The sequence below is a fragment of the Ostrea edulis genome, chromosome 2 (genome assembly GCF_947568905.1).
Source record: "Ostrea edulis chromosome 2, xbOstEdul1.1, whole genome shotgun sequence".
Lineage (NCBI taxonomy): Eukaryota > Metazoa > Mollusca > Bivalvia > Ostreida > Ostreidae > Ostrea > Ostrea edulis.
In genome coordinates this window covers 49,546,296-49,569,568 of record NC_079165.1, presented here as the reverse complement: position 1 = coordinate 49,569,568, position 23,273 = coordinate 49,546,296, and the positions used below count along the sequence as shown (strand labels likewise).

The window sequence follows — 23,273 nt, the reverse complement described above, 5'->3', positions numbered from 1 at the left end:
ATGGTTAAGCATTATCTTTTCCTTTCCACCTACAATTACCATATCAAACATGTGGACTACCCATGGGATGAAGATGTTTCCAATCAATTTTGGGGTCAAAAGGTCAAAGGTCAAGTGCACTGGACATCAAAGTAGAAATATGGTTTCCAGGCTCTAAAGTGTTATCCTTTCCACCTACAGTCACCATATCATACATATGGACTACCCATGGGATGAAGATGTTTCCTATCGATTTTGGGGTCAAAACGTCAAAGGTCAACCGCACTCCTAGAGAAGAGACTACCCAAGGTTTTGTCATGCCCTTTCTTTTTTACACTCAGGAAAGAGGTAATTTATACCTATTAAATACACCCTTTGGGTGATTGGGGTAAGCGGGGGTATTCTTAGTGAGCATCGCTCACAATACCTCTTGTTTCTATTACATTGATCAGTTTTCTACCTTCTGGACTTGCAGGTGGAGATCCTTCCAGGGGCAAAAGAATCTAAAATTTAAGGAAGGAGGGATGTAGTTAAGGCTATATGGACAGTGGGTATTGGCTTGGATATCTCAGTGGTTTGAGCACCTGACTAGAAATGCAAGGGTCCTAGGTTCGATTTCAGGTCCAGCCATTAAAATTCTCCTTCCTGTTACACATGAACTGTAATGATGATGTCACAAAACATTCACAAAAATTAAATTTTGCTGAAATAAAGTCGTGTGAAGTACAAGTGATTTATGGTAAACTGTTGTGGTTCAGAATCATTTAACTAAAAGGAAATACCTGTTCAGTGATGAGTAACATGATACGTTCAAACAACTGGTTCCCATATAAAGCTGTGACACCCACATACAAAAACAGACCATACAACACTGGAGTCGGGATGTAAGACAGGAAGTTCAGGATAAATAAAGACAGTCCAATCAAAATGTGGGAAAATATGGCTGTCAGACGAGTCTCTCGTACTCTTACAATTCTGAAAGTAATCAAAATTTTTGTTTTAGAATTAAAATTTTGTAAACAAACATTATCTTTCAAACACATTTTATAATGTTTTAAAGCTTTGTGCAAATAATGATTAAGATTTATATAAAGTCTTCATAGATCTAACATTTGGTATATATGGCCTTGGTCCACCCTTTCCTCTACATCTGCTAGTGCCCTGACATGGAGAGGTGAGTGGGGGAGTGCAGCATGTACCCATGGGAATGCCATTAGGCTCAACGTGGCATTAATCACACCACAAACAAGCAGATCCCAGTGGTAAGAAGTTCCTTTCTTTAACCTAGAAAGAAAGTATATGCTACTAGCTAAGAAATCATCACTTTAATATTTTAAGTTTTGTTGGAATACACGGTTTCTTCAAGTCCAACAAATTGATAACCAAAACAAATATTTTTCTAACATTCATATTTTGTTACAATTGATGTGACTTAATATTTATGTCCTCATATACAAACAAGGGGCCCATGGGCCACATCCCTCACCCGAGTCACCTTGGCGTTTTGCTAGATTTTCCCTATATATTTGCATGTAAAACTTTGATCCCTATTGTGATCCCAACCTACCCCCAGGGGCAATGATTTTTACAAACTTAAACCTGCACTATATCAGGAAGCTTTCATGTAAATGTTAACTTCTATGTCCCAATGGTTCTTGAGAAGAAGATTTTAAAGATTTTCTCTACATACTTGTATCTAAAACTTTGTTCCTCTATTGTAGCCCCATCCTACCCCTAAGGGAGCATGATTTTTAACAAACTTGAATCTGCACTATGTCAGCTTTCATGTAAATTTGTACTTTCCTTGCCCAGCAGTTCTTGAGAAGATTTTTAAAAGATTTCAATATTCATTTGCATATACATGTAAAACTTTGATCCCCTATTGTAGTACCAACTTACCTCCCCCCTCCCCGGATTATGGCACTATGTCAGGAGCATTCATGTAAATTTCAGCTCTTCTGGCCTAGTAGTTCTTGAGTAGAAGTTTTTAAATGACTCCACCCTATTTTTGCATTTTACTGATTATCTCCCCTTTGAAGGAGGCATGGCCCTTCATCTGAACAAACTTGAAAACCCTTCATCCAAGGATGCTTTGTGCCAAATTGGGTTGAAATTGGCCCAGTGTTTCTGGAGAAAAAGATTTTTAAAAGTAATCAATGTATTTTCACTATTTTGCTATTATCTTCCCTTGGAGAAGGGTGTGGCCCTTCTTTTGTACAAATTTGAATCCCCTTCATCGCGCGAAAAGGCATGATAAGATAAAATAGAAATACTTCTATTTGTAAAATAATAATTGGGCATTGAAATGCATGTATGATCATGTTTTATTCGTTGGAAAGCGAAACCATGGCGAATACATTAAACTGGGACTAAAATTGATGGGGCATGTTTCTTTGTTTGATACATACATATCTTTTTATTGAGTATGGGAATTTTAAAATAAGATCATTGATCTTCACAAAAACTCGGTCTTCAATGATACATGTGTACATGTATTTGATGAATTGAGAAAGTTATTTGTAAAATGAAACGTAAATTTAAATTCTACTTGAATCTTCTCGTTTTTGTTTAGACATTCATCTTGCATATCGGATTATTTGTTGGAAGATGTACGTTTCAGTGATAAATTTAATGTTAGAATTTTCTTAAAGGGACTGATTCACGATTTTTGATAAAAATATTTCTCATTTTCGATGTCAAACATTAAAAATATAACTCATTTAATGTTGACAGCCAAAATTTTGACCTTCTGAATGTAAGTTTAAAAGCAGTATTTTAACCTTAAATCTGTGTTATGTAAACAAAGACTCGAGTCTTTTTATGTAAACAAACAAACAAGTGAAATATTGATTTTATAATGTAAAGCATCTTAATTTTGCATAGTCACAAATTTAACTTTTAGATGACATATTCTACCTCAAAAATGCTTGAAATGTGAAAGATATGATAAACTTACATTGATATCCATTTCTTTTGAAAATTTTGTAAACAATAACATGCCGCAATGTTTGTTTACAAAACAAATAATAAACTCTCTAAAATGAGCTTCTTTGATAATGTATAACCATACTTTTTATGTTAAATCTTTTAAACACATTAGACAGTAGATTTTGATCATTAAAAGTAAAAAAGAAGATTTTGGGGGAAATCGTGAATCAGTCCCTTTAAAGACCCAACTTTAAGTTAACGCCCCCAAATTTTACCTGTGTCGCGATCAATGATAAGCCGCTGGTCAATCAAACTTTTAACAATAGCGCTTAGGTTGATTGACGTTTGCAGAGACCGTGGTCTACAGCTACCTGAGAAAGATGTTTTGATAACAATCATGGCTAATGATGACCGGCAGTCTTCAGATCTCGAGGAAAGCCCCAGTATACTGGAGTTTTGATAGCATTGACTCGCACCTAGAATATTTTAATTTCTAATGTCCCCTATACAATGCAATTTATCATCGTATTTTCTCTCTCCATCTTTATACATGTATTATAGATTAAACAATCAGAAATCAAACAATAATAATAAAAAAAAACAAAAAAACAAACATAAGTTATTGGAATATTTGCTATTAATGATTTATTGTGGCTTTATATTTATAAAAACATGAACAATTCTTTATTGGCGCAGCACATCAACATGTATAATGGTTATATTGCCCATGCGTAAAATTGTTACAGTAGTTAAAAAAATGCTTCTATTTGAGATACCACATGGAATATAAATTACACAATCAGAAATCAAACAATAGTAAAAAAGCATAAATAAGTTATTGAGATATTTCTATTTATAATTTATCACGGCTTTATATTGAGAGAGAGAGCGAGAGAGAGAGAGAGAGAGGGAGAGAGAGAGTTACTGAGATATTTCTATTTATAATTTATCAGGCTTTATATTTATAGAGAGAGAGAGAGAGAGAGAGAGAGAGAGAGAGAGTTAGAGTTATTGAGATATTTCTATTTATAATTTATCACGGTTTTATATTTATAAAGGTAAAGAGAGAGAGAGAGAGTTATTGAGCAATTTATAATTTATCACGGTTTTATATTTATAGAGAGAGAGAGAGAGAGAGAAAGAGAGAGAGAGAGAGATGTGTAAAACTGTAGCAATAATATAGATGAAATAATATGGCATGGCAATAGTGTTGCATACATATGACAATAATTACTCATTTAGTCAATGATTGAGAGTAAGGGAGAGAGAGAAAGGGGGGTAGACTAGCTATGTGTCAGCTTCTGTTTGGGATACCATCGTTACACAAACACTACGTCCACAGAAACCCTAAAGAGAGAGAGATTGAGGAGGGGGTGTAGACTTCGTGTCAGCTTCTGTTTGGGATGCCATCGTTACACAAACACTACGTCCACAGAAACCCTAAAGAGAGAGAGAGAGAGGAGGAGGGGACTTCGTGTCAGCTTCTGTTTGGGATACCACCATTACGCAAACACTACAGCTACAGAAACCCTACAGACGGCCCATATTGAGGGGTATCTTGACCATTCTTCATTTGGTTGTACATGTACACAGATCTACTTGGATTTATTCATTCTCTCGAAACATGGATATTTTACCTACTACACCCACGACACCGCGAACTCCCAGGACACCAGGAAGTGCCCGGAAACGCCGGGTAATATTATATTTCGGAAATTATTTATATACGATATATAACAATTTAATTAGAAGTTTTAAAAAGCAAAGGTTTAGAAATGGGCTAAACCTGTCATTTGCAATACATAAATATGACCAAGTTTGAAGGTTTACGGGAAATAGAAATGCGGTATGCATGTAGGTAGAAATTTTAATTATTTTGTGTGTGTGCACAAATCAAGACACTAAGTATAATTTGTAATAACCTGAGAAATTTCCTGTGTATATCATAAAAATATACACAACAACCGATCTCTTGGCCATGTAAATTCCAGGTAAATAACATTGACCATAGATAAGCTCCGCCCACATTCAGTCATCCGTGGAGCAACCATATGGTGTTTTTTTTGGGTCTTTAAGTCATCTTGTAATGTTGTAAATAGTGTGGATCTATGGTTGCGTAATACTTCCTGACTACCCGAGGATCCCAGTTTTGAAATACTCGTGCACAGGTTTTACGAGGAAAAGTCCCTTTGAAGCAGTATGGCTTCTCTGAGAACATCACCTAAAATGTGGTCAGATTAAGGTTGGAGACACCCCCTTTCATTATCATTGTAAGAATATTGAAAGTTAAGCTTGACACATTCTTGTTACATACCCTTTTATTTGTTAGAAATGGCAAATACATAGCTTTTTCTTTTATTTATGCAAAATATTAAGTTTACGATAATATTTGATGAATTAATGAATTCATTTGCGAAAAAACTTTAATATTCAATTTACATTCATTATGCATATCATTTCATTCTTTGGAAATTGTACATCTCACTGGTACATTATGTACATGTAAATGTAATCTAATAAAATGTTAGACTTCAACTGTGTCTGTGACTGACTTTCTTTGTTTCGCTAATCTGTTGTGCAGTGTGATCTTGAGCTTGCGTAATATTACTTCTTGTTTACCTGTGTGTCCGAGTTTTGACATACTGTCAGTTTTGAAGAGCATGCTCTCTCTCTCTCCTGATGGATTTACCGGAGTCTCCCAGTCGTTAATTAGCACAAATAAATTCTACTTTTTCGGCATAAACTTATGTAATGAGTTGATTATCAAAATGTAGAAGCTACCATATTGACAACCAAGTGGGTGGTGCAGGTTGATGTTTATATAGCAATCACTGACTACTTGTTTTCACAATAATCTGGAGTGTAAGGAATCTGTCAGTAGATTTTGTTTTTACAACCATTGATATATACATGTAGTATTGTAAACCTAATCACAAAGTTTATCTTTATTCGATATCAATAAAATCTTCTTTTTCTTGTATTATCAGTATTAAAATTTAAAGTTTGAAATTCAAATAAATTCTTATAGAAAGTATATAATTTTACACATGTATTTTCTTAAACTTTACAAAAAGAATTTTTTTTTTAAATTTATATAAAAATGTTTTTTTTTAAATTTTCCTATAAACTGTGACCTTTCGTCCCATGACATTTTGTCCCAATTTCACATAATTTCTAATCTTGAGTATTTGTCCACGGTCATTTTGTCCGTGACTTTTTGTCCTGAGATTTTCTGTCCTACAATCCCTGAAAATCACCAAGACACAATGTGTGCACAGTAACAGCCCCAATTTTTTTCTTAACAGAGAAGTAGGCAAGGTCTTTTCAGCACAGGTGTTATTTACCTGGAGTTCCCAAAGTGGAGATGGGTGCTAATCTTTATACACAAGTAGTGTCAGTTACTGAAATACACAGGAAATTGGGGTGGAGGGGGACCTCTAATTAGGCCACACTGGGATTTTGTAGCATTGGATAATCAAAATCAATGTTGAGATAGCAACCTAATTCAAACACACAACGAAATTAATACATGTTGATTTTAATTTCATTCAAATTAATACTTTTATTGACTTATTTGAAAATAAGTTATATTGGAATCAACCAAATATTCAGGACTGAAATATGTCTAATCAAATTCTGCGACATAATTACACGACATCATACCATTTGTACGCCCCCCCCGACTATTGACTGGATATTGGGTTTTAAAATGTCATATAAAATGTTTCACTCAGTCCATCAAATGTTTGTTTTGGAAGGTCCGATCCGACTACCTGTGAGCTACGTTAGGATAAATACTACATGGATACATTTAATTATTTGTAATTCAGTAAGATGTTAAGGTGTTGTACTGTAATTGTATATGTGTGAATGTGGGTAGGTGGGGATATGTGTATAGGAGGACGTGTGTCCCCATGGCCAAACAGGGTTCTAGATATATCAATGCTCTCTCTCTCTCTTAATAAGAATGATGTTTTGTGTTAAATTAACCTCGCACGAAAATATGTTTAATATAAATGTAGTAATGCATTACATGAAATTCACGGTGTAATTCGTTGTGCCTTTTTAAAACTACCCAATCCTTGATGACTTTAAAATAATCATCTTCTTTGTGTACAATCAGTAATCTTGATAGATGAATTAACAATACATTGAATAAATGAAACAAGCAAAGAAAAAACCAAAACCAACAACAACGAACAAAAACATGATGAATAAATCCATAATGGAACACTTGATTTTTTAAAACTGAAAAAACTTGTAAGCCAAATTTTCAAACATTTAAAAATAAAATCGGGGGAGATAACTCGCATTTGTTTACGGTACAAAACCGATCAATTTTTTAACAAATGTTACCGCGACGGGGACAGGTAACTGATAGTCATCCCGCGATGAGAACGCGGTTTACCTGAGTTACCTATAGATTACCGCGTTAGATTTTTCCCATCGCAGGAACGCGGGAAACAAGAAATCTGCGTTGCCCGTACTGTAACTCACTTGAGCCTTCAGCTCAGGTGAGATAAAAAGTTTACTGATGGACGGGACGGACAGACGACGGACAAGTGATCAGAAAAGCTCTCTTGATTCAAACTGTGAGATCAAACATCCCATCCCCATTCCAAATAGAGATATTACAGTTAGTTTAAAAGGGCATGGACACGATTGAGCTGAAAATTTTAATTTTCCATTTCTAATGTTTACAAAGTTTGACTAAAGTATTTCTAATGGTCAACCAAAATTTGAATATCAGTTTTTAAGTTACAAGTGAGATACAGCATTCACAATTCGTTGTTATCTAAACAAGATTCATGCTATGTTCTTGTTTACGTACTGTACAGATTACTCAATACAAAATAAGGCCAACTTTTTCTTATTATTTGTGTTACAGGATTTTTTTGGGGGAAAATTGGGTTGGGGATGGTCCAAAAATAAAAACAAAAGTACCGTTAATGGTACATAATACGCCCGTGAAAAGTGTAGGGCGTTTTTCTTACACCATGCATTTGTAGTATCAGCAATCATCAGGGTGTGACATACTTTCTTTGCATAAAAAAAACAAGACTCTCTATGTAATATTTTTACTTGGCATAAGATGTATGTGTATCAAGTTTAATGGTCCTTGCCGCAAAGAATCTGTCTGCATCCTGCTACGGCATTGACCTTTGACCTTAAGAAACAATAGGCATCCTCCACTAGGAATAAAGTGTATGTGTACAATGTTTTCCTACTAAGTGATACTGTGACCTTGACCTTGAAAAAAAATAGGCATCTTCCTCTCATCATGGTGATCAAATGTACCAAGTTGCAATATTCTGGAGCTTATGGTTCGGTTTGTATCCTGCCTACAAGGTTTTCCTACTAAGTAATACCATGACCTTGACCTTTGACTTCTGACCTTGAAAAAAAAATAAGCATCTTCCTTTCATCATGGTGATCAAATATAACAAGTTGTAATATCCTGAATCTTACGGTTCAGTTTGTATCCTGCCCACAAGGATTTCCTACTAGGTTTTCCTACTAAGTGATACTACGACCTTGACCTTGAAAAACAATAGGCATCTTCCTCTTATCATGGTGATCAAATGTACCAAGTTGTAAAATCCTGGAGCTTACGGTTCGGTCTGTATCCTGCCAACAAAGTCCAAAACAGACAGACAGAGCCATACCATAATACGTCCCATCTTCAATGGGCGTATAATAAAACAAATCATTGGATGGAAATATTTTCCTCTGATTTCTAGTCAGTTCTACTTCAAGCACCTGGATCATGTAGCACTGTCACTGCCCTACAGCTGTTATTATAAAATGTCTTGTTTATATGTCATTATTTAATGGATATATAGATCATTTTTATTGTGGAGCAATTCCATCGAAATTTCCTCTGTCATAGGTTTAGTTAAAGTCTCAATTTTTATCTGTCTTTTACGTGTACTTTTTTAAACAAAGTGATATTTCAGTTCGTGTCAATGAAATATTACAGTGATAATGCGTACCCAAAGTCTTGCAAACCTGGAATATAACAGTGTAATCTCGGTTGAGTTTTGGCTCACCTGGATGGCCATATAATTAATATATAAACAAAAACATGGCATGAGGCTTGATTACATAACAAAGAAATGCGAGCTCTGTTATCTCCCATGTACCTCAACAACTGACATTCAAATTTTTGCTGACCATCAGAAATACCTTAGTTAAGCATTCTAAACATTAACAAGAGTACCGCAAATGGTACACTATACGCCCGTCGGACAGTGAAATTCAACCTGGAAGCATAATGTGCACTCTGAATTGATACAACACACATTCTGAATAGAAAAGCCTAAAAGTGGGTCATGGTGAACCAATCCATCTGACATATGAACTGATTATGTATTCTCTGAGAGTGAGGTTGTGATAAAATGTCGGTGCTGTATCTATCTATGATGATAAAAAGTCCAGGAAACCATTAGCCCTAAAGTAGGTCATGGTGCACCAATTAAGTTGAAATGTTTGAAATGTGAACTGATTATGTATTTCTCTGAAAGGGAGGTTGTGACTAAATTTCAGAGCAATACCTGTGACCATACCAAAAACAAAATCTGGAAAACTGTTTGACCTACTTCTACCCCTAAAGTACAGTAGGTCATAGTGTGCCAATCCAGCTGAAATGTTAACTGCACTTGTCTTCCTCTGAGAGGAAGCCTTTGACTAAATATCAGGACAATATCTGTATCCATAATGAAACAAGAGGCCCATGGGCCACATCGCTCACCTGAGTCACCTTGGTCCACATCAGAAGATTTTCCATATCTATTTGCATGTAAAACCGTAGTCCCAATTATGGCCCCAAACCTTCCCCTGGAGGCCATGGTTTTTGCAAACTTGAATCTACACTATGTCAGAAAGCTTTCATGTAAATGTGAACTTCTTTGGTCCAATGGTTCTTGAGAAGAAGATTTTTAAAGATTTTCCCTATATATTTGTATGTAAAACTTTGATCCCCTATTGTGGCCCCATCCGACCCCAGGGGGGCATGATTTTAACAAACCTCAATCTGCACTATATCAGAAAGCTTTCATATAAATCTCAGCTTTTCTGGCTCAGTGGTTCTGGGAAGAAGATTTTTAAAGATTTTTCCTATATATTTGAATGTAAAACTTTGACCCCCTATTGTGGCCCCATCCGACCCCCGGGGGCCATGATCTTAACAATTTATAATCTGCACTATATCAGGAAGCTTTCATATAAACCTCAGCTTTTCTGGCTCAGTGGTTCTTGAGAAGAAGATTTAAAAAGATTTTTCCTATATATTTGTATGTAAAACTTTGATGCCCCCCTTGAGGCCCCATCCAATCCCCGGGTCCATGATTTTAACAAACTTGAATCTGCACTATATCCAAACAAAAAAACAAAAAAAAAAAAAAAAAACTTTGACCCCCCTATTGTGGCCCCATCCAATCCCCGGGGGCCATGATTTTAACAATTTAGAATCTGTACTGAATCAGGAAGCTTTCATATAAATCTCAGCTTTTCTGGCTCAGTGGTTCTTGGGGAAAAAGATTTTTAAAGATTTTTCCTATACATTTGTATGTAAAACTTTGACCCCCTATTGTGGCCCCATCCGACCCCCGAGGGCCATGATCTTAACAATTTATAATCTGCACTATATCAGGAAGCTTTCATATAAATCTCAGCTTTTCTGGCTCAGTGGTTCTTGAGAAGAAGATTTTTAAAGATTTTCCCTATATATTTGTATGTAAAACTTTGATCCCCTATTGTGGCCCCATCCGACCCCCGGGGGCCATGATTTTAACAATTTAGAATCTGCATTATATCAGGAAGCTTTCATATAAATCTCAGCTTTTCTGGCTCAGTGGTTCTTGAGAAGAAGATTTTTAAAGATTTTCCCTATATATTTGTATGTAAAACTTTGATCCCCTATTGTGGCCCCATCCGACCCCCGGGGGCCATGATTTTAACAATTTAGAATCTGCATTATATAAGGAAGCTTTCATACAAATCTCAGCTTTTCTGGCTCAGTGGTTCTTGAGAAGATTTTTAAAGATTTTTCCTATATATTTGTATGTAAAACTTTGATCCCCTATTGTGGCCCCATCTGACCCCTGGGGGCCATGATTTTAACAATTTAGAATCTGCATTATATAAGGAAGCTTTCATATAAATTTCATCTTTTCTGGCCCAGTGGTTCTTGAGAAGAAGATTTTTTAATGACCCTACCCTATTTTTACCTTTTCTTGATTATCTCCCCTTGGAAGGTGGCCTGGCCCTTTATTTTAACAATTTAGAATTTCCTTTACCTAAGGATGTTTTGTGCCAACTTTGGTTGAAATTGGCCCAGTGGTTGTTGAGAAGAAGTTGAAAATGTGAAAAGTTTACAGACGGACAGACGGACGGACGCCGGAATACGGGTGATCAGAAAAGCCCACTTGAGCTTTCAGCTCAGGTGAGCTAAAAAGCCTGGAAAACTGTTTGACCTATTTTTTCAAAAAAGTAGGTCAATGATGGATCAATCCAGCAGAAATGCAAAGTGAACTTGTATTCCTCCGAGAGAAAGCCTTCAACTAAGTATCAGGGCAATATCTGTATCCGTAATGAAAAAAGGACCCGAAAACTGTTTGATCTACTTTTAGTCCTAATGTAGGTCACGGACGGACGGACCAATCCAGCTGAAATGCAAACTAAACTTATATTCCTCTGAAAGGGAGCTTATGTGTAAATTTCATGGCAATATCTGTATCCGTAATGAAAAAAAGTCTGGAAAACTGTTTGACTACTTATAGCCCTAAAGTAGGTCAAGGACAAACCAATCCAGCTGAAATGCAAACTCACTCTTACAAATTCTTGAGGGAGATATTGTGAGAAAAATTTCAAAGTTGTACATGCATCCGTTACGGAAAAAAGTCCGGAAAACATTACCCCGGACGGACGGACAGCCAGTCAGCCAGACAGACTCACGGACAGCGCCATAACATAATGACGAGCGCATAAAAATGGAAAAATAAAATTTAGAAAATTTTCATCTCAAATAGTGTCCATGCCCCTTTAAGATCATTTATTTTAATTTTGTACCTTTCAAGTAGCAGAAATCATGAATGATACAGTAATTGCCACCATCTTTATCTTTTAACGCCTATAACTTACTTATTCTGAGGAGCATTAACCAGTGCTGCTGAAATGTTTTGGTCCATGAAGAACAAGAGTGAAAGGCAAAAGCCAAGCCCCATGGCACCAAATACTGCCCCAACTGGCAACTTATGGATGGGAACCAATTTAAAGACCTCCAGTGACAATTCCGTAGGAGTAAAACTGCTATCTACTGCAAAGAGAAATATAATATTGTACAATAGTATAATACAATTTGTTATAGTTGTTATAAATTAAACATTTTAAGAAGGGGTGAAATTACTTGCAATCTTGAATTATTCAGTTGAACTATATAATTATTTCATTATTCAAAAGGTTCTTCCATAGATTATTGTCTTTGATCATGTTATACTCAACAGGTTTCAGTATGTGATCAGTATAAAATGAGGTTAAATTTCATGGTAGATGTCAGCACAAGTAAAAGCCTCACTTGCATGGCCCATTGCCTATAGCTTTCCTCTTCGTCTGTATGTCTATCTGTCTCACTACCAGGGAAACCGAAGGGAACTATAGCTTTCCTCTTCGTCCGTCTGTCTCACTACCAGGGAAACCGAAGGGAACTATAGTTTTTCTCTTCGTCTGTCTATCTGTCTCACTACCGGGGAAACCAAAGGGAACTATAGCTTTCCTCTTCGTCTGTCTGTCTCACAACCAGGGAAACCGAAGGGAACTATAGCTTTCCTTTTCGTCTGTCTGTCTATCTGTCTCACTACCAGGGAAACCGAAGGGAACTATAGCTTTCCTCTTCGTCTGTCTCACTACCAGGGAAGCTGAAGGGAACTATAACTTTCCTCTTCATCTGTCTGTCTATCTGTCTCACTACCAGGGAAACCGAAGGGAACTATAGCTTTCCTCTTCGTCTGTCTGTCTCACTACCAGGGAAACCGAAGGGAACTATAGCTTTCCTCTTCGTCTGTCTGTCTCACTACCAGGGAAACCGAAGGGAATTATAGCTTTCCTCTTCGTCTGTCTGTCTATCTGTCTCACTACCAGGGAAACCAAAGGGAACTATAGCTTTCCTCTTCGTCTGTCTGTCTATCTGTCTCACTACCAGTGAAACCGAAAGGGACTATAGCTTTCCTGTTCGTCTGTCCCTCTACTAAGTATCTGTCCTACTTGGTTTTCCACCCTTTTTTCCATCATGCTTTGATTTAAGAAGTTCAAACTTAGTGTGTTTACAGATCAAGTTTAAGTTTCATCACAGTTGAGTGAGTTTTAGGAGATATATGGGATTTTGTGTTGAATATAGTTCCATTTGGTTTTCCACACTTTTTTAAAATCATATAAGATATTTTGATAAAGGAAGCTGAAATTTAGTATGTGGTTTGCTATTGTATGTTTACAGATAAGTATGAATTTTGCCACAGTTGAGTGATATTTATGAGACTTACAGAACTTTGTGTCAAATATAGTTTTCTGGACTTTTTGCCACTATGCTTTAACTTAGGAATTGTAAAACTTAGTCTCATAGTAAAGTTGTGTACTCCGTCTGTTTCTCTGTACAGTGATCCGCCGTTATAACGCCAACATTTGTACCTCGGCAATTTTGGCATTATATTGGGGGAGGGGGTAGGTGTACAGCTGTCATAAGAAATCAAACAAATTTAGTGTGCACAACAAGGAGTTTTGTACTCGAATATGACGAATTTGGTATTGTTACGTCACATGTTAATTTCTACAGCACTTGAAGTTGCCTAGAGACGATCTGTTCTAGCTGTGTGTTTCATACTTCTCCAGTCTGATTAAAACTAGCCACCTCCTTTCTCCTATCATCGCTCGACACGCACATTAAATCAACTATTGCTCTCATCAAATGAATTAATGCGCACATCAATTCAATTATTGCTCTCATCATTTGATTTAATGCGCGCATTAAATCAATTATTGCTCTCTTCAATTGAATTGTAGCGCGCATCAATTCAATTGTTGATATCATTAATTCATTTAAATAGATCATTAATTCAATTAAAGCGCGCATAAATTCAGCTGAAGAATTAATGCTATCATCAATTCAATTAATGCACGCAATAATTCAGAATTGAAGATATCATTAATTATTTGAAGAGATCTTTAATTCAATCGTTGCGTGCATCAAATGAATTGATGATATCTTCAAATAACTGAAGATGTCTTCAATTATTTGAGTTTATGTTAATTTGGCGCTCCATTTGGGCGGTTCGATCTGGAAATTTCCATAAGGCTGATTCAAGACTATATCATGGATTGAAGAAGCAAACGGGCATATTTTATTTATTCAACAAACATAAAAAAAATTTCTTCTGTAAGATCAAAATCAAGCATCGATAAAATATGGATTTCTTCACATCATATTAACTGGCTTAGATCCGTCAAAGTGTATCCACCACTCTACTCTCATTTTTTGCTATTTCAGGGTAGCTAGTTGATAGAAAATGAAAGTAGATTTTTAATTAATTTTACGATATTTAATAATCAAGTAAGATTCTATAACAGATCACATATAAAACACTATCAAATGTGCAAACAGTAACTCTGGAGCAAGTGTTTCTGAGTTTATTGACAAGAATTGTTAAGTTATAAGTATATAGATGTGTCACCATATTTATTCCAATTTCATTTCAAATTTCTTCTCAAGATTTCCAATATTTAATAATGCATCGATCTACAATTGGCGATAAATCGGCTCAGTTATTATATATTTGTATCTAGCACATTCAAATTAATTTCTTTTTAAAAACTTTTTCTTAAGTTTCACAAGTTTGATCGATCAAAATATTTCAAAATTGGCAACTAGCATCTCTTTTCTGGCTCTCCGTACCTTTGGCAGTCAAGTGTAAAATAAGCTGTGACACCGCATAATCGATTGTGGAACTGATTTTAATAGGATTGAAACCTTTCATAACCCTTTAAAAAATTCGAGTGGCATAATTTGCTGATATATCATATAATTTCACCAATAAAATAAGCCTTGAATCAAAAACATTAATTGAATATAGGCCTAATCATATTAAATAAAAAAATAAACAAAAATAAATGAATAATTTATTCATACACTTTCAGGAATGAAAAGTACAGTGAAACTTCTCTAACCGGCCGGCTCTCGGATTGGAAAAAACGGCCGGTTTAGAGAGATGGCCGGTATACCGAGAATTTAGCAATTATAGACGTTTTATCTCAATATTCACAAAGTAGGTACTGTTCACTGTTTGATCTGGTGATCTATGATCAATTATCAGTGGAGATTAAATTATTCCGATGGTACCTCGTGGTAATTATGAATTACAAGAAACATTCTCGCTGAAATCATCTAATTTTAAACTGAAAATCTATAACAGGCTTCCGATACATAGAGAAAACACAGAGGCCTAGTATTGGAATTCCTCTTACCTATAAAAACTCTGTTTACATTCACCGCTTATGTCATTAACAATTTTGTTTTGACGTTTTTAAAAAGTACAGTAGTGAATATGAAATTGTAATTTGAATATTTCTTTGGAATTTTAAGTCTATGGAAACCAAGAAAATTAATAATTATCATTAACAGTCATGGGTTTGTTCTTTATTAACTACCGCTTATATCCATACGATAGTATGGTGAAACAATATGGCGTTTGATACTGTATTTTTACATTTTGTACAGAATTTGGAAGGGTCTCTTGGATAAGCTAAGTAAGTGTCAATTAACACCCTTGAGAGCACAGGTAAACAATAGAAATTGAAGAGGCCACTAGTGTTTTTCACACCTCCTGTTGATAATTTCCCACCTGGCTGGTTGGTCAGTCAATTTGCACACCTGGACCATCTTGATCAATCTCTGGCCAAACTTTTCTTGTCTTCAAAAAGTGGCCTGTATGTTAAGGGTAAATTACACATGTTTGTTAACAAATGTACTTTTTAAAAAGTGGCCGATGTCCGGTTTTCAGGGGTGGCCAGTTTTGTAAGACTTTCTTTGTAAGGAAATGTTAAAATTTCTGCTGGGACTTTGAAAATCGGCCGATATTCAGGGAGAACCGGTTTTCCAAGGGGCCGGTTTGGAGAAGTTTCACTGTATCAGTCTGATTAAATGACCTTAAAGGGGCATGGACAGTCTGGGGCTAGTTTTTTAAATGAGACTGGAGAAGTAAAAAAAACCACACAGATAGAACAGATCGTCTCTAGGCAACTTCAAGTGCTGTAGAAATTAACATGTGACGTAACAATACCAAATTCATCATATTCGAGTACAAAACTCCTAGCTATGCACACTAAATACGGAAGTTCCGAGTTCCCCAAGAGTTATTTCCCTTTGTCGAACTCTTCCGTAAATTATGACGTAAAATATGATGACAGTGGGTGCATTTGCTAATTACTATCGTTGTATTATTTCTTAAAAGATGATATCCAGAGTTTCTGAGACCATCCATCCTATCTCAAGGAAAGGGCAACTTTAGTGAGTTTATGAGTATTGGATAACAAAATGGCTCAAACAAATATTGTTAATTGCCATCTTTCTTTGATAAAAGCGTCACTCATGTAGAAGAGGAAACGAATAATGATTCAATAGCCAATTTGATGATCTTATTCAAACAAATTATGCTTGATATGGCCAGAATATGCATACCAGTGATTGATATAAACAAAAGTTACGCTTTTATTACATTAATCGTACGTAATCGTTATGTACAATGCCAGTCTATGATATAATGTATACATTGTGTACCCACCTTACGTCATAAAATGCGAAAGAGTTCGACAAAGGGAAATAACTTTTGGGTAACTCGGAACTTGCGTATTGTGCCTCTTAAGTGACTTTGAAACGGGTTGGCGGATCCAAGATTCTCCAAATTTGCATCACGTTTTCAGCATGAAAAAATCGATATATGCATCCAGGGGTGCATGAGGCGAGTTGCATGGGATACATTGCAAAGTCAGGAATGATGTGGCATATTTATAATTGTGAAGAACTAATTTCAGATTTAAACTTTTCGAGTTACTGTCCAGAAACCATATTTGTCTGAAGTTATCAATCTATTTTTGGTCACTGTGACCTTGACCTTTGACCCTTTTTCTCCAAAATCAATAGGGGCCTTGCGTTACTGGTATCCAACAATATATCCAAGTTTCATTTGATTCAAATTAACAATTTTTGAGTTACAAATTTTTTTTGGCATTTTAAAATTAATCTATTTTCGGTCACTGTGACCTTGACCTTTGACCTATTTTCACCAAAATCAATAGGGGTCTTCCTTATCTGGTACATAACAATAACTTTAAATATCATTTGATTAAGATTTAAATTTTCTGAGTTATCATCCGGAAACCAAATTTTTCTGAAATTTTCATACTATTTTTGGTCACTGTGACCTTGACCTTTGACCATTTTTCTCCAAAATTAATAGGGGTCTTCCTTACCTGGTACCAAATAATATATCTAAGTTTCATTTAATTAGATTGTAAATTTTTCGAGTTATCATCCGGAAACCAATTGTTGATGCCCGCCCGCATCACCAAACCAATAGCCGAGCTCAACTTCGTTGCAACTCGGCTAAAAACATTCTCTCATTCCCACTTACATTTGCACTTATTTACATCTAGAAGGAGTCTCGAAAATTATGTCATTGCGCAGTAATGGCGAAAGTTACACCCAAATTACTCAGAACAGACTTACATTAACTTGATTACTAAATATAACACCATCACCAAAAAAAACATGAAGTAACTATAGAAAATAGCAAACGAAGAAACTACAGCAAGTAAACAAATCAGATATCTATACCTGTCATACGCTGCAATACTTATAATGTCAACAGAAACCAGTTCTAATTGTAACGGGGACCGTTATGTTCCCCAACCTCCCCCAATTAAAAAGTGATGTCATTGTAAACCTATAGCAAAAAATCATTTTATTTTAGCCTTTAATTACTGGTAGCGCGTTTAATATGGTCATTTCAGTACCAAGAAATGAAAGAAAATAATACACATGCATACATGTGCACGCGAGTATGATTCTGCACTTTTGTTGATATCATTCAATAGGCCTTTGTATCATATACCCACAGTATATCATAACGTTTCCATCAAATATAAGGATTCCGAAGTTATAGTGATTTTAAAATCGTCCAATCAGAATTCAGCACACGTGCATACACGTGCTGAGCAGTAGTTTTAACCACAGCAATTTGTAAGGATACCAAGACACAACTAGAACCTCAAAATTAAAAGAATTTGATAAAAAACAAAAACAGTATCGTCCTTAAAAAAATAAGTTTTGCTTAAGTTAAGTTGCTGGTTAAACTTCCGGTACATCTAACATTTTCTGAAATGCCGAAGGAGACCTAATCAATCTATGCAAGTTTTGTTTCAAAAGCATAATTTTGAAATTTGACATTTCTTTTGTTCACTTCCGATAACGGCCGGAAGTGACGGAAGGCAATGATAAACCTTATTACACAGCTACAAGTCACCATCTATCATCCCTGAAAGTTTGGAGACTCAATCTTCAATCGTTTACGAGAAAACGCCTGGACAAAATATCATTTGAAAAACGGAAATTTTACCGTAACTTGTGACCGGAAGTGATTTTGGCAAAACTAAAAAACCTGTTCTATCAAGCCGTTTCTGAGAAATCGTGTGCACAAAATCGGTAAGAAAAAGAAAAATAATAATAGAGGAAAAGAAACATAAGAATCACTATATGGTCTTCCATTGAGACGGAAGACCTTGATAATAATAAGAAACGGAGTAAAAACAATATGTTCCCAAACTTTGTTTGGGGAACATAATAATTATATCAATACCTAAATGTAATACACATTGTTGATCAACATCAACAAAAAATACTAAATAAATGTACAAAGTAATTTGTGATTTTGTATACTGTAGCTTGTTTATTTCGCGTTCTTAGCGTAAATAACCATTAGATCTGTCGAGTACAACTGAGTAAATGCAAGATAAGATCCTAAGCAAAAATGATGCTGAGCTGTGTCTGCTGTGGCTGTGTTTACATCGGGGAAGAGGACTGGTTTAGATTTCATCGCGTTTTCGCCGCAGATACATGGGTTTTCTGCATATATCATGCTTTTATCGTCGTTTTTTGTGATGTTGACAGGTTCTAGTGCAAAAATTAAATTGAAACATGTCATCATCCGTGGAAGCGGCACAACGTTTGATCGGTATTTCAGTACACTTTGCCGTTGTAACTGAGAAGTCTTATTCATAGGGGCTGGATTCCCATGCCATATGGATAGAGTAATGAGAAATTGTTGATAACAAGGATTTTTATCTACTTTGAAGCATTTTATTAAATGCCACGCATGCGCAGATAGGAGTTAGTACTGCTGCGGCAGAAATAACTCCTATCTGCGCATGCATAAATTAATAGTGCAAGTCCAACATAAATTGAGAAATAAAAATAAAATAACACAGACACAGACACAAAGAAATGCAACATAATAGATTACAAGATGCAAATAAATGAAAACTTGTGGGCATTACAACTTTTAACACAGGCATATAGAACTGTCACATTTCAAATAACTGTTAGATTTACTTCAATTTTCATAGGGATAAGCATGCACTGTGCAAATTTCAGCCAACCCAATATTAGTAAACAAAAGTTTGGTTAGTTAGATAGGTTATTTGTGACTAATGTAAATTTACATACAGTTTAATGATATTAGTAGTTAGTTGTGACTAATGACTTTTTCCTACAATCTCATAAATCCTAATAATTAAAATAATTCCATATTTCAATAATACTCTGTTTCTACTATATCGTGCTTTGAAAGCCTGGATAATCCCGGTGTCCAGTGGTCGTAAATGACTTGTAATGATTTCCAATTTTTGTTTTATGTCCAACACGCTTAGACTAAGGGGTGTCCACCATACTCAGATTTCAAAAACAATACTGCATATTTGAACTCAGTTGATTATAATTTATGTAACTTATTATCTGCTCCAAACTTTGATACCTTGAGGACTACTAATGGCAGATAATAAGCCTGCTCACTGAAATTTTCCTGCCATTGATTAGTGATAATTAGCGGGGATGATTATAATGGAAATTGACTAAATCATACCTATAAATAGGTTGGCAGTATACGGGGGATGGCAATATAACGGGGTTTTACATAGCGAGGAAAACAGGACTTTGAACTTTTTTGGCGATATGCGGGGGTGGCATTATAACTGGGGGCAATATAGTGGGGGATTCACTGTAATTTTTTTAATGTGCTAGATCTAAGTAATTTTGTAATAGACTCTGTCAGATAGATAGAAATTATAATAGTTCCTGGTATTGCGATAAAACAATATCCACCCGCTCTCCAAAAACCATATAAGTGGAATTTTTAGTGAGACACAAATTTAGCAATTTCCCCATAAAAATTGGTAAATATATATATATATATATATATACAGCAAGAGCAAATTTTAGCGAATTTATAATTCTAAGGAAGATAACTATTAGCTACGATATGGAATAAATTGTTAGCGATATTCAATTTTTGCACCCTTGCTAATAATTAATGCCAAAATTAAATCCTCATTAAAAATTCTGCTTATACGGTATATAAATCTATATAGAAATTAAAATTTTCCTGGTATTGCAAGAAAAACAATATCCACCCACTCCAAATATATACATGATATGCATGTAATGACATATTCCTCAAACAAATGGGGGGGGGGGGGGCAGTAGGGAACATGTATTGATTTGCAATACTAACGCTTTTGCAATACTCTTAGAATGCTTGTTATTTAAGTAATTAATGCTATATTAATTTATGGGAATAAAATAGAAACTTCAACCTACACTGTACATCTCTGAATACATACGAGCCAAAGAAGCTCATAATGATGACAGCCACAGGAAGGGAGTAGTCTGCCAGCAGCTCTCTTTTCCCAGCATTCAAATATGGACTGAAATAATCAAACAAATAATCACCAACAATTTAAATCCAAATTACTCTATGAACAAGAGTACCGCACATGGTACATAATACGCCCGTGAAATGCTTACATAGGGTGTTTTTCTTGTGCTATAATTTGTATAACTTTGCTTCAGGTAGTATCAGCCATCATGAGGCTGTGACAATCTTTCATATGAACATAGGGTCTTAGCTTAAGAATCGAGATTTCCTCAAAATGGACCAAGTTCAATAACCTATAATTTTTTCAAAAATGGAAGAAAATCAAAATCCTTCCCCAGATGCACATCTTCAAAACCCATAAAAACACTCCACAAAATAAGTTGGTCCTCACTTGAAAACTGGGAGAAGTTGGGCGGACAAATTATGTACCCTCCATAGAATATCAATTCAACCTGTAATTTTCTCAAAAATTGTAGAAAATAAAAATCCATCTCACATGCACATCTTCAGTACCTATACAAACACTCCACAAAATAAGAAGGTCCTCACTTGAGAACTGTGGGAGGAGTTGGGCAGACAAATTATGTACCCTCCATAGAATATTAATTTTCAAATAGACTAAGTTCAACAACCTGTAATTTTCTCAAAAATTGTAGAAAATCAAAATCCATCCCACATGCACATCTTCAATACCCATACAAACACTCCACAAAACAAGAGATGTTTGTAAAACACATATGCCCCCCATGGTGCAAAATTGAAAAGGGTTATACACACACACATCATTTGATTGAGAGTAGTATTATTAATTCAAAATATTGAGCAGACAATATCTTTCTATGTCAAGAGTGGATTGACCATGTGACCTAAAAATCAATAGGGGTCATCAACTCCTGAAGATGTACCAGTGTACCAAGTTTGATATCTGTCAAGCAAAGGGTTCTCAAGATATTGAACGGACAGTATATTCCTATGTCCAATTTGACCCTTGACTTTTGACCATGTGACCTTAAAATAATTAGTAGTCATCTTCTCCTGAAGATGTACCAGTGTACCAAGTTTGATGTCTGTCAAGCAAAGGGTTCTCAAGATATTGAGCGGACAGTATATTCCTATGTACAGTTTAACCCTTGACCTTTGACCACGCGACCTCAAAATCAATAGGTGTCATCTTCTCCTGAAGATGTACCAGTGTACCAAGTTTAATGTCTGTCAAGCAAAGGGTTCTCAAGATATGGAGCAGACAGTATATTACAATGTCCAGTTTGACCCTTGACCTTTGACCATGTGATCTGAAAATCAATAGGGGTCGTCTTCTCCTGAAGACGTACCAGTGTACCACGTTTGATGTCTGTCAAGCAAAGGGTTCTCAAGATATTGAACGGACAGTATATTCCTATGTCCAGTTTGACCCTTGACCTTTAAACATGTGACCTCAAAATAAATAGGGATAATTTTCTCCTGAAGATGTACAGTGGACCAAGTTTGATGTCTGCCAAGCGAAGGGTTCTTAAAATATTGAACGGACAGTATATTCCTGTCTGGTGTGACCCTTGACCTTTGACCATGTGACCTCAGAATCAATAGTGGTCATCTTCTCCTGAAGTCGTATCAGTGTACCAAGTTTGATGTCTGTCAAGAAAAGGGTTCTCAAGATACTGAGCAGACAGTATATTCCCATGTCAAGTTTGACCCTTGACCTTTGACCATGTGACCTCAAAATCAATAGGGGTCATCTTCTCTTGAAGATGTACCAGTGTATGAAGTTTGATGTCTGTCAAGCAAAGGGTTCTCGAGATATTTAACGGACAGTATATTCCTATGTCCAGTTTGACCCTTGACCTTTGACCATGTGACCTCAAAATCAATGGGGGTCATCTTCTTCTGAAGATGTACTGGCGTACCAAGTTTGATGTCTGTCAAGCAAAGGGTTCTCTAGACATTGAATGGTCAGTATATTCCTATGCCCAGTTTGACCCTTGACCTTTGACCATATGACCTCAAAATCAATAGGGGTCATCTACTCCTTAGGATGTACCAGTGTGCCAAGTTTGATGTCTTTCAAGCAAAGGGTTCTCAAGATATTGAGCGGACATTATTTTCCTATGTCCAGAGTAGATTGACCCTTGACCTTTGACCTTTTGACCTGAAAAACAATAGGGATCCTCTTCTACTCATAACTAACCCACATATGAAATATCATTATCATCAAGTGAATGGTTCTCAAGATATTGAGCGGACAACACATGGTCTACAGACCGACCGACCGACAGACCGACCGACAGGTGCAAAACAATATGCCCCCTCTTTTTCAAAGGGGGGCATAATAAGAAGGTCCTCACTTGAAAACTGTGGGAAGAGTAGGGCGGACAAATTATGTACCCTGCATAGAAT

The 23,273-nt window shown here is 35.8% G+C and overlaps 1 protein-coding gene across 6 annotated transcripts in view; it reads right to left on the bottom strand.

Annotated features, from left to right (window-relative positions):
- The window catches only part of LOC125679486 (solute carrier family 4 member 11-like), a 141,576-nt gene that overhangs the window by 27,977 nt on the left and 90,326 nt on the right, over positions 1–23,273 (bottom strand). For 5 of the 6 annotated variants that reach the window (XM_048918748.2, XM_048918745.2, XM_048918747.2 and 2 more), the window contains exons 15-18: positions 20,822–20,928; positions 12,049–12,223; positions 1,090–1,263; positions 762–954 (exon numbers count right to left, since the gene is read on the bottom strand). In XM_048918748.2, the coding sequence (XP_048774705.1) occupies positions 762–954; positions 1,090–1,263; positions 12,049–12,223; positions 20,822–20,928 (649 nt within the window). Of the gene's footprint in view, positions 1–761; positions 955–1,089; positions 1,264–1,878; positions 2,107–12,048; positions 12,224–20,821; positions 20,929–23,273 lie in introns of those variants that run through there. The other variant, XR_008800003.1, reaches the window with a different exon arrangement.